This window comes from Triticum aestivum, chromosome 6A, assembly GCF_018294505.1.
Source record: "Triticum aestivum cultivar Chinese Spring chromosome 6A, IWGSC CS RefSeq v2.1, whole genome shotgun sequence".
Lineage (NCBI taxonomy): Eukaryota > Viridiplantae > Streptophyta > Magnoliopsida > Poales > Poaceae > Triticum > Triticum aestivum.
The window spans coordinates 13,158,278-13,171,285 of NC_057809.1; the positions used below are offsets into that span (position 1 = coordinate 13,158,278).

The window sequence follows — 13,008 nt, forward strand, 5'->3', positions numbered from 1 at the left end:
GCAGAGACAATGACGAAGAGGCGCAATGCTCACCTGCACGTTGATTAGCTTCAAGCCTTTCGGAATAGCATAGATTGCACTGAGCTATGTGCAGTGCAGTCTACACTATTCCGAAAGGCTTGAAGCAAATTAACCAGCATTGCACCTCTTTTTTATTTTTAATAACTTATTTGAACTCCGGACTTCTTCTGTTCCGTATGCAGCATTCAAAGCGACGTCATCAATTTCCAACATGTTCTGACATTATTTGTTGTTTTTCAGTCATTTACCTAATTGTTTAGAGAGCTAAATGACCATGAAATTGAAAATCACTACAAAATGAATTCTGAAAATGTTGAAATTTGTAATGGTATTATTATTTCACCCGCATAGCATGTGCAAAAAAGTAGAGAGGGTCACAAAAAAACTACTCAGAAATAAATAGAAGAAAATAAATAAAGCAGAAAAGAAAAAACTATATAAAAAATTACTCAAAAATAAATAAAAGAAAAATAAATAATGCAGAAAAGAAAAAAAACTATATAAAAAATTACTCAAAAATAAATAGAAGAAAATAAATAATGAAGAAAAGAAAAAACTATATAAAAAATTTGTTGGGGCGTTGCCCAGTGGGTCTGCCAGACCTAGGGTGTGCAAATGCAGGCCCAGAAGGGCCCGCAGACTCACAGGGCAGCGCGCCCTAGTTAGGCCCAGAAGCCTGCTATATAGAGAAGTTCGAAGAAGCAGCCGCGGCTGGGTTTATAAATAAGTGCGGCTGCCCTTCGCTCGGCGAGGTGGGACTAAACATTGTGCACCGTCGGTGGCAGCGCACAACCATTAGTACCGGTTGGTGATTGCAACTGATACTAATGATTGGGCCTTTAGTACCGGTTCGTGGCATAAATCGGTACTAAAGGGCAATTTTCGCCAGGCCAAAGGGCGGGAAACGACCCCTTTAGTACAGGTTGGTGGCTCCAACCGGTACTAAAGACCCTTTCTATATATATGGCACTTACGAGAAATTCAGTTTTATCGACCACCACTTCTTCTCGATCCAACTTCTTCACCGCGCCCGTCGCCCATCGCTCGCCGCCCCCGCCGCCCGTCGTCGCCGTCACCGCCGTCGCCCCTCCACCCGTCGTCGCCGTCACCCGCCGTCGCCCCCGCCGCCCGTCGCCGCCGCCTCGCCCGCCGCCCGTCCCCGTCGCATCGCCCGCTGCCGCTCGTACGCCGCCGCCCCCCACTCGTACACACACACATACACACACACACAGACACACACACACACACACACACACACATATACACACACACATACACACACAGACACACACACACACACATTGTTTTTACTTATTTTATATTTTCTGTTGTTTAGATCAATGTTACATAAATTACGTTGATAATAATGTTAGAATGTTAATGTTAGATAAATTACATGGAAAAGATGTTAAATATTAATGTCAATTTTAGATGAATTAGCTAGATATTAATTAGGTATATATATGAGATTTAAACTAGTTGAATTAATATAACTAGTTTATTTTTAGTATGAAAATTAATAGAACAAGTATATATTTTTAGTAAGAAAATTTAGGTATATGAGATTTGATGATCTAATCAAAATATTACTATATAGAACTACGTACTTTATTTTAGTAAAATTTAATAGAACTAGTTCATTTTTAGTAAATGCTTAGTTGAATTAATAGAACTAGTTTATTTAGTTGAATTAATAGAACTAGTAAGTGTTTAATGTTTCACCTATATATAAACATATGTTAGATATTAATGTCAAATGTTAGATGAATTAGATATAAATTATATGTTAGATATATATTTAATTTAGTTATATGAGATTTCATTATCTAATTAACATTTTATTATATAGAACTAGCTACCTTATTTTTAGTAAAAAAATAATAGAACTAGTTTAGTTGAATTAGTTGAATTAATTAGTTGAACTAGTTAGTTGAATTAGTTCAATTAATTAGGTATATTTTTCGTAAGTGCTTAGTTGAATTAGTTCAATTAATTAGTTGAACTAGTTGAATTAACAGAATTAGTTCAATTAATAGAACTAATAAATGTTTAATGTTTCACCTATGAACATAGGAATATTGTTTGACGACGAAAACGATTTCATTATGTGCGAATACTGCGAAGACCAGGGCGGCCTGTGTGGCAGAAATTTTCTAGTTAATGATAGACGCTTCAGCATCAAGCTGGATGAGAACTTCGAAGTGGATACAGTAAGTCACAACGACAAGTCTTTTTTCGTAATTAAGCATGACTTATGCTTAATTTGCTTCAACTTTTAATTTTAATTTTTCACTATTCTACTAGCGTATCCCCTACCATGCAAGAATTTTTTCTTGGATAAGATAGGTTTCAGTCCTAACGAAACTATGGAGGTAAAAAGAGTTTACTTGGAGACCGAGCATGGTTATATCTTCAACGTCAAATTATACAATGCAGACACATACACCTATTTTGAGTGCAAAACTTGGCAAGCACTATGCAAGGCTTATGCATTTGAGCCTGATATGGTTATCACCTTTGATATTCGTCCGGAAGATGATATTGAAGGTAATAGAGACATCTGGGTCGATGTGCAGACGCCTCCAGTTCTATCATTATGTGAATTTCTCAACCATATTTATGTCTTCGATATGAGATTATTTGAAACAGTTGAATAATTAATAGATCTCAATTTATATTGACAGCTTACTTCCAATCAAGCAAACATGTCCGGCGCTTGGTAGACAGGACCGTCCATTGTCCCGGGGCTGAACTAAACTGCGAAGAGACAAGTCATTATGTTTCATGGCTTGAGGATCTTGATGCTGTCAAGACAAATTTCTTTCCTGCACTTAGAAATGTTAGTACTCAAAACGTGTGACCAATAGTGTTCGTACTGAACTACGGTCACATATATTTAGGAAAGATGGTAAGATTTCTACTATTTCTCCTCAGTGCATCTTTTGCATACATTATTTTTTTAAGCTAAACTTCATTGCTAAGTATGTTACTATACGATGTTTTTCAACAAGGACTCCCGATGAATGTTGTGCCTGATTGGATCGAGACTAAAGGTACCATGAATATTATTAGCTTACGGCCAAGATATCCTACAATGCACTTTAGTGCATTCAGGATTTCTAATAGTGAGAAATGCATAATAGTAAAAGACTGGAGCAAAATTGTGAACGATCACAGAGTGATTTGCTTTTGTGGTGTTATGAACGCTTATAATATCATTACCATGTTGAACTCGATGATATCTTTGCCATGAAAACCATTGGTGATGATATATATGATGCAAGAGTTTTTATATTAATATGATGATGATGATGAGTTATTATATCATTTATGAAAGAAACTGCATATTAATTTCAACTGGATGGATTTTAGCTAAGTGATCAAGTATATGTCATATCCATATTACCTCGATCACTAAATTAGGTGATAAAGTATATATAATATGGATATGACATATACTTGATGACTTATCTAGGATCCACGCATCCAGTCAAACTAATTTGCGGTACATTCACCAAATAATTTAACAACTCATTATAATGTAAAACAATCACTAAATTAAATTGAAAACACAACATTAAAGTAAAAATAAAAAATAAAACCAAAACACACCCAAACATTTAGTACCGATTGGTGTTACCAACCGGTACTAATGTCCTACGCGGCCACGAAGCTGGCTCGTGCCACGTGGTTGCCCTTTAGCACCGGTTCATGCTGAACCGGTACTAAAGGGGGGGGGGGGGGGCTTTAGTGTCCACAATTTAGTGCCGGTTACCGAACCGGCACTAAAGGGCCTTACGAACCGGTGCTATTACCCGGTTCTGCACTAGTGTTACAGTAAGGTAGGATGCTAATGGGGCAAACTGTGCCCCTACTACTATGTAGCGGAATGTGGTTGACACATCTGTTTGCAGCTCTGGAGAAATGTGCGACACAGATTCATATAAGAGCTGTGCTAGTGTACTACAAGGCTTCATGCTCTTTAATGTAGTGTGAGGTTGACATGATATGCTTAGTTCTCCTACATAAATAAATCAATCAATCAAATAATGCTTCACGCATTGCTAGAAACTTTATGCGAAATGCAAACTACCCACAACAAAAAAGCAACCCCCCTGTACTCAGAGCCTGTTAACGAATCTTGATATGCACCATTAGTAGTACGTACATGGATGGTTAGGCATGCAGGTGCTACAAAAATATCAACTTCTCCTTGACCATGTAGTTTCCGTAGCGCCAACGAAACTCTGCAGCCAGGTCTAGCAAGCAATGTGCCTCTGATTTACTCCAGGTCTAGAAGGTGGAGCTCAAAGGGAGGGGGCAAATCGATTTCAGGTTTCTAGCAGTAGCATCTATCACCTTACCAAGAAACTAAACTAACGACGGATGACTGAAATGCAGAGCCAATGGAAACATGGAAGCTACAGCAGTGAGCAAGCAGAAGCAGGTACCCCGACTCGCAGCACAGGGTAGGAGGGGTCCGCTCGGCCGGCGGCGCCGTCTTTGGCGGTGCTTCCGCTGCCGAGGGTTGGTTGCAGGGAAGCCGGACTCAGCGCCATCGGAGGAGATGCGAAGGAGTGGCGGAGTGCGTCGCCTCCGACGAGACGCGGAGGGGTGACCCCATGCCGGCAGCTCTGGACGGCGAGGCCGCCGGCGATATCTATCTTCAGGGGGAGAGGACACACGGACAAACCACCACCCTTCGGCGCACATAGGGCTAGTTTGGTTCAATACCTGGCAAAAAAAATTGCTAGCCTGGACCTTCCCTGAGACCTGCCTGAAAATTGTTTGGTTGGTGCCTGAAGAGTGAAATACTAGCCTGACCTGGAGCTCCTGCCATAGTCATTAGCCTGACTGAAACATCAGGCACGATCGTTAGCCTGGACCAGCCGTTTTGCACCGGTCGCCTGGCTGCTTTTTTCTTGTGGGCCAGCAGCTATTTCTGACATGTAAATAATTGCTACACAGGGCTAGGGATGAAAATTGAGTGGAAAGTTTCCGCTTTTTCAGAGGAAAAATGGAAACGGAGAGGAAATGTGAAAACGAAAATGAAAATTTGCAAAATGGAAATGGAAATGGAATTTTTTTATACGGAAACGGAAACAAAAACGAAACGGTGTTTTCCAGTGAAATAGACGTAGAAACGGAACTTTCCATTTCCGTAAATATGGAATTTCCGTTTCTGCTATAGGCCTATGGCTACTTTGTAGCCCAACTACCAAACAACACACAATGACACAATGAGTAGAATGAGCGGAATGGGTCATTTGAGGACTAACTTTTACTACCATACACGTACTCAATGGATCCTATATGGAATTGTCATGTACTACTACAATACTATCCTATGTTGCTATCACAACCATATTATTTTGCAGCCATGTTAACAATTCCATAAATTTGTTTGTTTTTTGTCTATATTTCTCTATGATTCAACGGGGTTTTAAGTTCTGGTCAAGGAACCGTTTTGTTTCCATGTCTGCTCTGTATTCGCTCCGTGTCTATTTCCGGTAGTATTTATTTCCGTATTTGTTTCTGGGGTTTCTGTATTCGTTTTCGCTTTTGCAAAAAAAATGAAAATAAATATGATAGCACCCAGTTTCGTCCGTATCTGCGCCGTTTTCATCCCTACACAGGGCACATGACACGAACCAAACGCATAGCACTCAGGCAGGCCTGGCCAGGCAATAGTATTTTTCATGTCTCCAGGCCATGGCCAGGCTCCATTTTCTTCCAGGCATGAAGTCCATGCCTCAAACCAAACTAGCCCATAGTCAACGCCTGGCCCAGGAACAATGTTCTCATGGAAACCCCATCGGGCCCATTTGCAATTGCTACTTCTTTTCTACTCCCCTTTTCTTCGTTGCGCGACGCTATACGCGTCATCCGGCAGATAGCATAAAAACATCGAGCGCCTTCAGGGCCGTCCGGTTGACAAAAAAAAAACAGCCGTCGGATCTTCCCCAAACGTGCACGTCGCGAATCGCAACAAGCCGGTTGTTGCGTTGTTGGCTCTACAACCGAGGCTTCGTTGCAAAACCACCCGAAGCATTGTTTTCTTTGTTTTTTGAGCTTAAAGCATTATTTCCTTAAGTGTCATCTCTGCACTGTAGAAATTTATTTGCAACAGAGCTTGTGTTGCAAAAGTATTATTTTTCGTCTTTCACCTTTTTACAACATAGATAATGTTGCGGAAGGACTTCTACAACATTGATGGTGTCCGAGAAATATTGTTTTCGTCTCAAGATCTCTGCAACAGGAGCCTTGTTGTGCTCGGCCTTCTGCAACAAGATCATTGTTACAAGACCTTTTTGAATCATTTTTTCTCCGGTCTCTGCAACAAGGAGGCCTTTTCTAACAAAGAGGCTTGCTGTCTCTAAACACGAGGCCACCGGCAACAAAGGACCTCCGGCCGGGCTCGCTCTGTGTCGGAGGTGGGGGGTTGCGAGCCCGTGTCAACCAGGGATGGCTGCGTCGTGGCCCCGGCCACGTCTAGGCTCGCCGGGCATGGCTCTTCCCTGCCAGCACCTGGACGGCTTCGACAACGACCGCGCGGGCAGGTTGTGGTGGTGGAATCCCCCCACTGCATCTGTAACAACGATGGCACCGCGCCACGCCTTCACTCTGGCGGGCATCCGCGCAACACTCCATGGCCCAACATCGTCTAATGATTTGGGAGAGGGTGGGCGTACGGGAGAGGAAGAATAACAGAATGAGATAAGGCTTGTGGGATGTGTGGCTGAAAGGGGGATGTGGCCGCTAGCGGTGTGCTCACTCCGCACTGCAGGATCAAGACGATCTGACGACGAAGGAGGCGGTCGGCGCAAGTGAGTTATCAGTCAATTGAACAGAATCATTTCCCTAAGAAAAAAAGTAAGCATAATTCTCTGACAACCTTCAGAACTCCGAGAACGCTTAATAGGCTCCCATCCAAATTGTCATCATCTTTCAGATCGGAACAAACAGAAGACATGGATATAGGTAGCGCTAGTGATAATGTTAACCTATAACCAAACCGTTGTGCACACCACACACACAAAACCATCACTATCATCATCACCATTCATGTTGCAAATTAGAAATTACAATCAGTTGATTATTCGAACCACAACAAAACAACTCCACATACACAATAATCACCATCATCATTCAAGCTTACATATTACAGCCAGTCGATGGCCGACTGTACCACACCAAACACTCACACCCACACACAGAAGGAGCTCATGCTGCACTCGGATTTATTTTTGTCATTTGCTCGAAAGCAACCAGATGAACAGTGCTTTGATGGACCGAGCAAGGATGGCCAAATCAAATCAAACCAAAACCAAACCAAACCAAATCAAATGAAACTGCAAGGGGCGTCACCGCACTAAGGCAATGATGATGTAGGGAACACCACAAACCAATCAAGCAGCAAGCAGGGCAAGCAACATATACACGGCAGGAAAGCTTCAGTTATGTAGGTCTGCATGATGACGCACATGCATTCAGGTTGGACGAGCCCGAAGGTTGATTCACGGGAGAGGTGAATTACCTGCGGCATAATAAACCAACATTTGGTAGGGATGATTAAACATATGGACTTTCAAAGGATACAGTAGATAAGTTGGTTTTTGTTCTAGAAAAGAGAAGCTAGTGATTTGTTCAGCACAAAATTAAGTTTATTTGCAGAGTAGGAGAGATGGAGTAATATGTGTGTAGCTCACCTGAGTATGGTGCCTCTGGGCAGCTCGGCCTTGTAGTACAGCGAGTGGCTTGGCTCGTAGAGGGAAGGGTGATGGTACTTATTCAACCCGTCCCACTCAAGGTTATCCCACCAGGCCTTCTCGCAGTCCACCTTGGGTGGCTTGGTGTCGCGGCCGACGGACGGCAGACGCCTAAGGCTCCAACAGCCTCGGATCTTGACGGTCTCGAGTATAGGCGCCCACATCCTGCACCCATATATGTGCTGCAGCTTGGGGACCTCATGCAGGTGGATGCTCCTCAGATAGGGAAATTCTATAATTGTATCCTGTTTTTGGCGCCCAGGGGCCAAAGGGAAGACCTCCCTTAGATCATCACAGTACACTATCTCGAGGGTCTGCAAATAACTACAGAAGAACCTCCCTGAATTTCTGCTGGCCAAGGTGAACACGTGTAAGAGCCTGGGACAGCAGTCCAGGTGCAAGAACTCCAGGCTACAAAAGGTCAGAATTGACGTAGTAAATGTCTCTGCCGTCAGAAGCTGGGACAACCATAATGTCTCCAGACGCCTAAAGCTGGACGCACCATTGCCCTGCCCAATATTGAAGACCGTGTGTAGCTTGGGGCACCTCTCGACTCGGCACCATCTTAGACTCTGCCATCCTGATCCGTCGAGAGGTGGAGGGATATTGGTGATGGACAAGTTATCATAGGCATGCACAGATGTACTCTGCTTGCATATAAAACCAGGCAATAATAAAGCACTAGTGCTAGCACTTGGTGCATCCTCCAAAAGCTTGTTGCCCTGTCCATGAATGATCTTTATCATACATGTCTTCGGTTCATCCCAAAGAAATATCTTAGGGCAGTCCCACATCACCATCACTCCAACTGGGCCACCATCCTTCAAGACATATCCATACATGGAGTCCACCATAGTCCTTGTGTGCGGTTGGACTTGCAGTAGTTTGTGGCTGCTTGTTCCTTGGATGTTGCAACCACCAACAGTAGCTGCAGGAAAGATATCAATATGTACGGATGTGGCCCTTAAAAATTCTCTTACAGGAGAAAGCGACCTCAGGAGCCTTGTATCCATAAGAGAAATCCGCCATCCACTGTTAAACTTTTCTTCTTTCTGTTGTTGGAGGGCTTGATCGCTAAGGGGATGTGCATGTGATGCTTCACCTCCGTCAGCTGATGCTGATATTGAGGTGGTGTCAAGATGCAGCAAACCAGACCACCCTTTCCCTTCAAATGTCTTAGGCCACAATATTGCACGGAGCTTCTCTCAGCCTAGCAGGATGATCTGCTTGGGGAGTGAGGTGGCTACCACTTCCCTGAAGTTGAGTGTTTTCACTCCTGTGCCCGAGAGGTCCAGCTCTTCAAGACTCCCCAATGATCCTTTCAAGAATATGTTCTTCAATTCTTTGCAGTCCCTAAAAGAGATGATTTTTAACCCACCACAGGCACCAATAATGACAGTATCAAGGTTAATGTTGCTTGCTGAGCCAGATAAGCTTCTCATGTAACCACTGACCATATTCCCTGAAAAATCAAGAAGCTCCATGCTTTCCATATCTGAGAACACATTGGTGTCGGAACAGCAGGTGGACTTTGTTAACCGGAGCTTGCGAATGTTACGCAACCGTCCTTGTAAATGGCTAAAGTCCCAGCTTTTGGCTCCCATCACATTTAGCTCCCTGAGCTGGGTCATGAGATCCATCATCCGTGCAGACAAGATCCAATCACAATCTGTGTAGCGCAGGTCAAGCACCCATAAGCTTTGGAAGCATGACCACAACCTTGGGGTGTCCTCCTCTTCCAATTGCGCCTCATCTCTTTCCTAGGTTTTGACAGTGGTCAAGCCATAAAAATCTAAGGCTGTGGCAGCAGAGAAATGGAGGTGATGAAAAGCTAAAGCTACATCTTGAGAGTTTCATCACGCCAAGCTTGTCAAAATGCTGGAACATTCTGTTAGGAACGACTCCATCAGGGACCAGCACAAATCCATGAGCTGGTGATGCCCAGTGTGGTACGCACTCAGCATACCATAGAAAGCGAGAGGGAAATTCATTGTCGCGGTAGTCCATATTCCATCGGATATCACCTTGCAGTCTCTCACCAACTTGCCATGCTTCAGCAATGTCTGTGGCTTTCTGTATGATTCCATCACATATCCAATAGTTGCATGCATGGGTAGCCAAATCATACTCGCTGTCGACATAATGGCGGCTGGTGCAATGTATTGTCAACATATACAAGAAGCACTGAACAAGTATTTCAGGATCAACACCACTCTTATATGCAACTAGTGTAGCCTCTTTGCGCAGTAGATAGTACCAGAGATCTTGTGGGTTTTTCTCGTAGCATGAAGCTGAGAGAAGAACATTTGTTATATCCTTCTTGATGGCCTTGTCTTTCATATTGGGATCCATCCGAAACCTCCCTTGGAAGGTCCATATCACCTTGTTGGTCAAATATTCATATACAGGAAGACCAAGGCTAGATATGTCAATCTCCTCGTTGCTTCCATTGTGAAGAACCAGCAAAAACCTGCTGCCCTGTATGCTCCTCTGGATCTCTATTGCGACCTCTGCTATCCCAGCCCGAGATTGCTGATCAGTAATACCATTGAAATCATCCTCCTCGTCTTGCTTGCCAAACATCTGCATCACCTGATTGGGAAGATTCAGCTGCTCTGCGATTTCCCTCTGAACTGCTCTTGTGCTCTCCCACTTAGAGCAGTCGATGTGGATGACTTGCTCAAACTGCAGTCCCCATTGCCATTTCTTTTCATTCGATGCGAGCTGTTGGGCTACGGCTTGCACGACCGCAGATGCCCCCAGCCCGTCCCAGCCATCAAAGTATATGACATTTTCTTTTCCTCTAGTATACTTGAGTTCATCGAGAATTCCTTCAACAGCCTAATCAATGGTGTTTGCCTTGATAACCTGCATGCATATGTGAAGCGGTGAGGACGGTGGCCACCAGTGCAAAGTAGCTACATACATAGTAGCAGTACTCCCTCCATTCCAAAATATAGTGCGCCCGCGCTTCCCGAGGTCCAACTTTGATCATAAATTTAACCAACGAGACCAACTGTGGCAGGAGAAGAAATTATATAGTTGAAAACTTCTTTTGAATACGAATTCGCTGGTATAACTTTTGCTCCCGCCGCAGTCGGTCTCATTAGATAAATTTATGGTCAAAGTTAAAGCACGGGAATAGAGGAAGCACTCTATTTTAGAACGGAGGTAGTATATATATGAAACAATATGTGATGGGCAAGGTTACGCAAGCGTGATGCAATTAATGAACAGAACTCCTGAGATATAGAACACTTTACAACAAAAGATTTACCACAATCGATGCACCCACGAGGGTACAATAACCCAAATATTTTGTAAACTAGCTCGAACTGGATAAGAAAGATAACATGCACAAGTGAACGAAAAGTGATGGTACATGTAAACATACTTCTGTACGCATGATGAATTGGCAAGATACTGCAATCTCTACCCTCTAGATTAATTCCATTTCCAGGTCATCATTGATCAGTCAGCTCACTAGAAGTCTCCAGCTGAATTCCTCGAGCTCGATTGATTCCTGTATACAAATGCAATGATATGCAAGCAAGATTAATAAAATAAAACTCAATGACCTAAAGGAGAGCATGCAAAAAATATAATTCTCGTGCTTCCACAAAATTTCATAAAAAATCACACGTGTATGTCATAGAGTACTGTGTGCGGCTGTTAAGTTTCATACAAATTTTTATATTTTTATGTGCAAAAAATAACAAAATTAGAGCACATAAATGTGCTTTTTAGCCTCTCATGACTGCTATTTTAGTTCGGACTGCATGTGAGATTTCACCAAAACTTTGCAATACATAGGTTACTGTAATATCTACATGTGATTGTTAATGAAATTTTCTGAATCTTCGAAACTCACTTCTATTCTTTCAAAGTAAAGAGAGCACATTTGCTCAAGGGTAGAAAATCTATGTCCTGATAAAACTAGCATACATAGATACGAAGAAGCAGACAGGCTGATTGAATACAGGTGTAAGCTGAGCTTTACATACCTTGGTTATATTGAATAATTGGTACTATGCAGACTTGCAGAGAGTATGTAGCTAGGTAGAGACAGGGGCAACTAGAAGCTGGCTAGACTGGAGAGCGAAATCTGGACACACAACATGCTTCAACGGGGTCCTTGTGGTTACACACAAATGCCTTGGCTAGACAGAATAAAAGCAAGCAGTACTATTCCTTACCTTTTGCTTTGCCTTTTGTCTTTCCTTGAGGACTATCTTTTGCTTTCACTAAAGACAGAAATCAATTCTATGCTTGTAGCTAGCTTAGCTGCAAGATTTAAAGATAAAGAATTCAAGGCCTGACCGGCCATTGTTTGATCTCGCTGCTAGCTAATCAAACAACTTTTGTGTAACTTGCATTGAAAAGAATGTGGTGCAAGTTAGATTCAAGGGTGCGGCTAATATCACTAATCCTATTTTACTATTTAGCTTCATCTGCTACACAGATTCCTATACAAGTACTACTCACAAGGATTGCAGTTTTTTATTCGAATGTAATGTGAGAGCCTGAAATGCTTACTTAACTTTGCTACATAATAAATCAGAAAATGCTTCCTACACTGCTACAAACTTTTAAGAAAGTTACCTGCATATAATATTGACACTATCAAGAACTGTCAAGGCACACTCCGAAATGTACTAAATAACATAGTTTTAAATAGCCGGCTATAGCCCCGCTATAGCTCCGCTATAGCTGTTTGAGGGTGTTGCCGCTAAATGATTTCATGTACAATTTGGCGCTATAGCTCCGCTATAGCCCGCTATAGCCTAGCTATAGCTGTTTTTAAGGGTCGCCGCTAAATGCCATAGCCCGCTATTTAAAACATTGCTAAATATCGACACACAATTTTTGCGCCCTTCACTGCATCTGTCAGATATGGTCAGAAATATCACATTGTCAAGCTAAAACATAAGTAGCCTGTTGTACAGAAATATTGTAAAGCAAAAAAGCTACATGCTGCGAAGAAATATTTGGGCTGCTTCATGCTTATCAGTGTGCACAAATACCTTAGAACGCAGAATAAAACAAGAGGCAGTATCCTTACCTTTTGCTTTCGTTTTTCTCTCACATTGGGATGATTACCTTACGCTTTGCTAAAGACGGAAATCAATCCTTTGCTTGTGTCCAGCTACCAGCAGGGTTGAAAGATAAAGATAAATGATTGCAAGACTGTCCCTTTACTATTGGATCCTCCTGCTAA

The 13,008-nt window shown here is 42.6% G+C and overlaps 1 protein-coding gene across 1 annotated transcript; it reads right to left on the reverse strand.

Annotated features, from left to right (window-relative positions):
• Positions 1-7,040: 7,040 nt before the first annotated feature.
• LOC123129979 (uncharacterized) lies at positions 7,041-10,652 on the reverse strand. Its single transcript, XM_044549934.1, has 2 exons — positions 7,731-10,652; positions 7,041-7,558 (listed from the first exon to the last, which is right to left on the reverse strand). Exons 1-2 carry the CDS (start codon positions 8,801-8,803, stop codon positions 7,555-7,557), a joined length of 1,077 nt encoding a protein of 358 aa, XP_044405869.1. The 5' UTR covers positions 8,804-10,652; the 3' UTR covers positions 7,041-7,554.
• Between the last annotated feature and the right edge of the window lie 2,356 nt (positions 10,653-13,008).

Excerpts from the sequence above, each read along its gene's own strand:
- LOC123129979 (XM_044549934.1), bottom strand. The coding sequence starts at position 8,803 with ATGGATACAAGGCTCCTGAGGTCGCTTTCTCCTGTAAGAGAATTTTTA.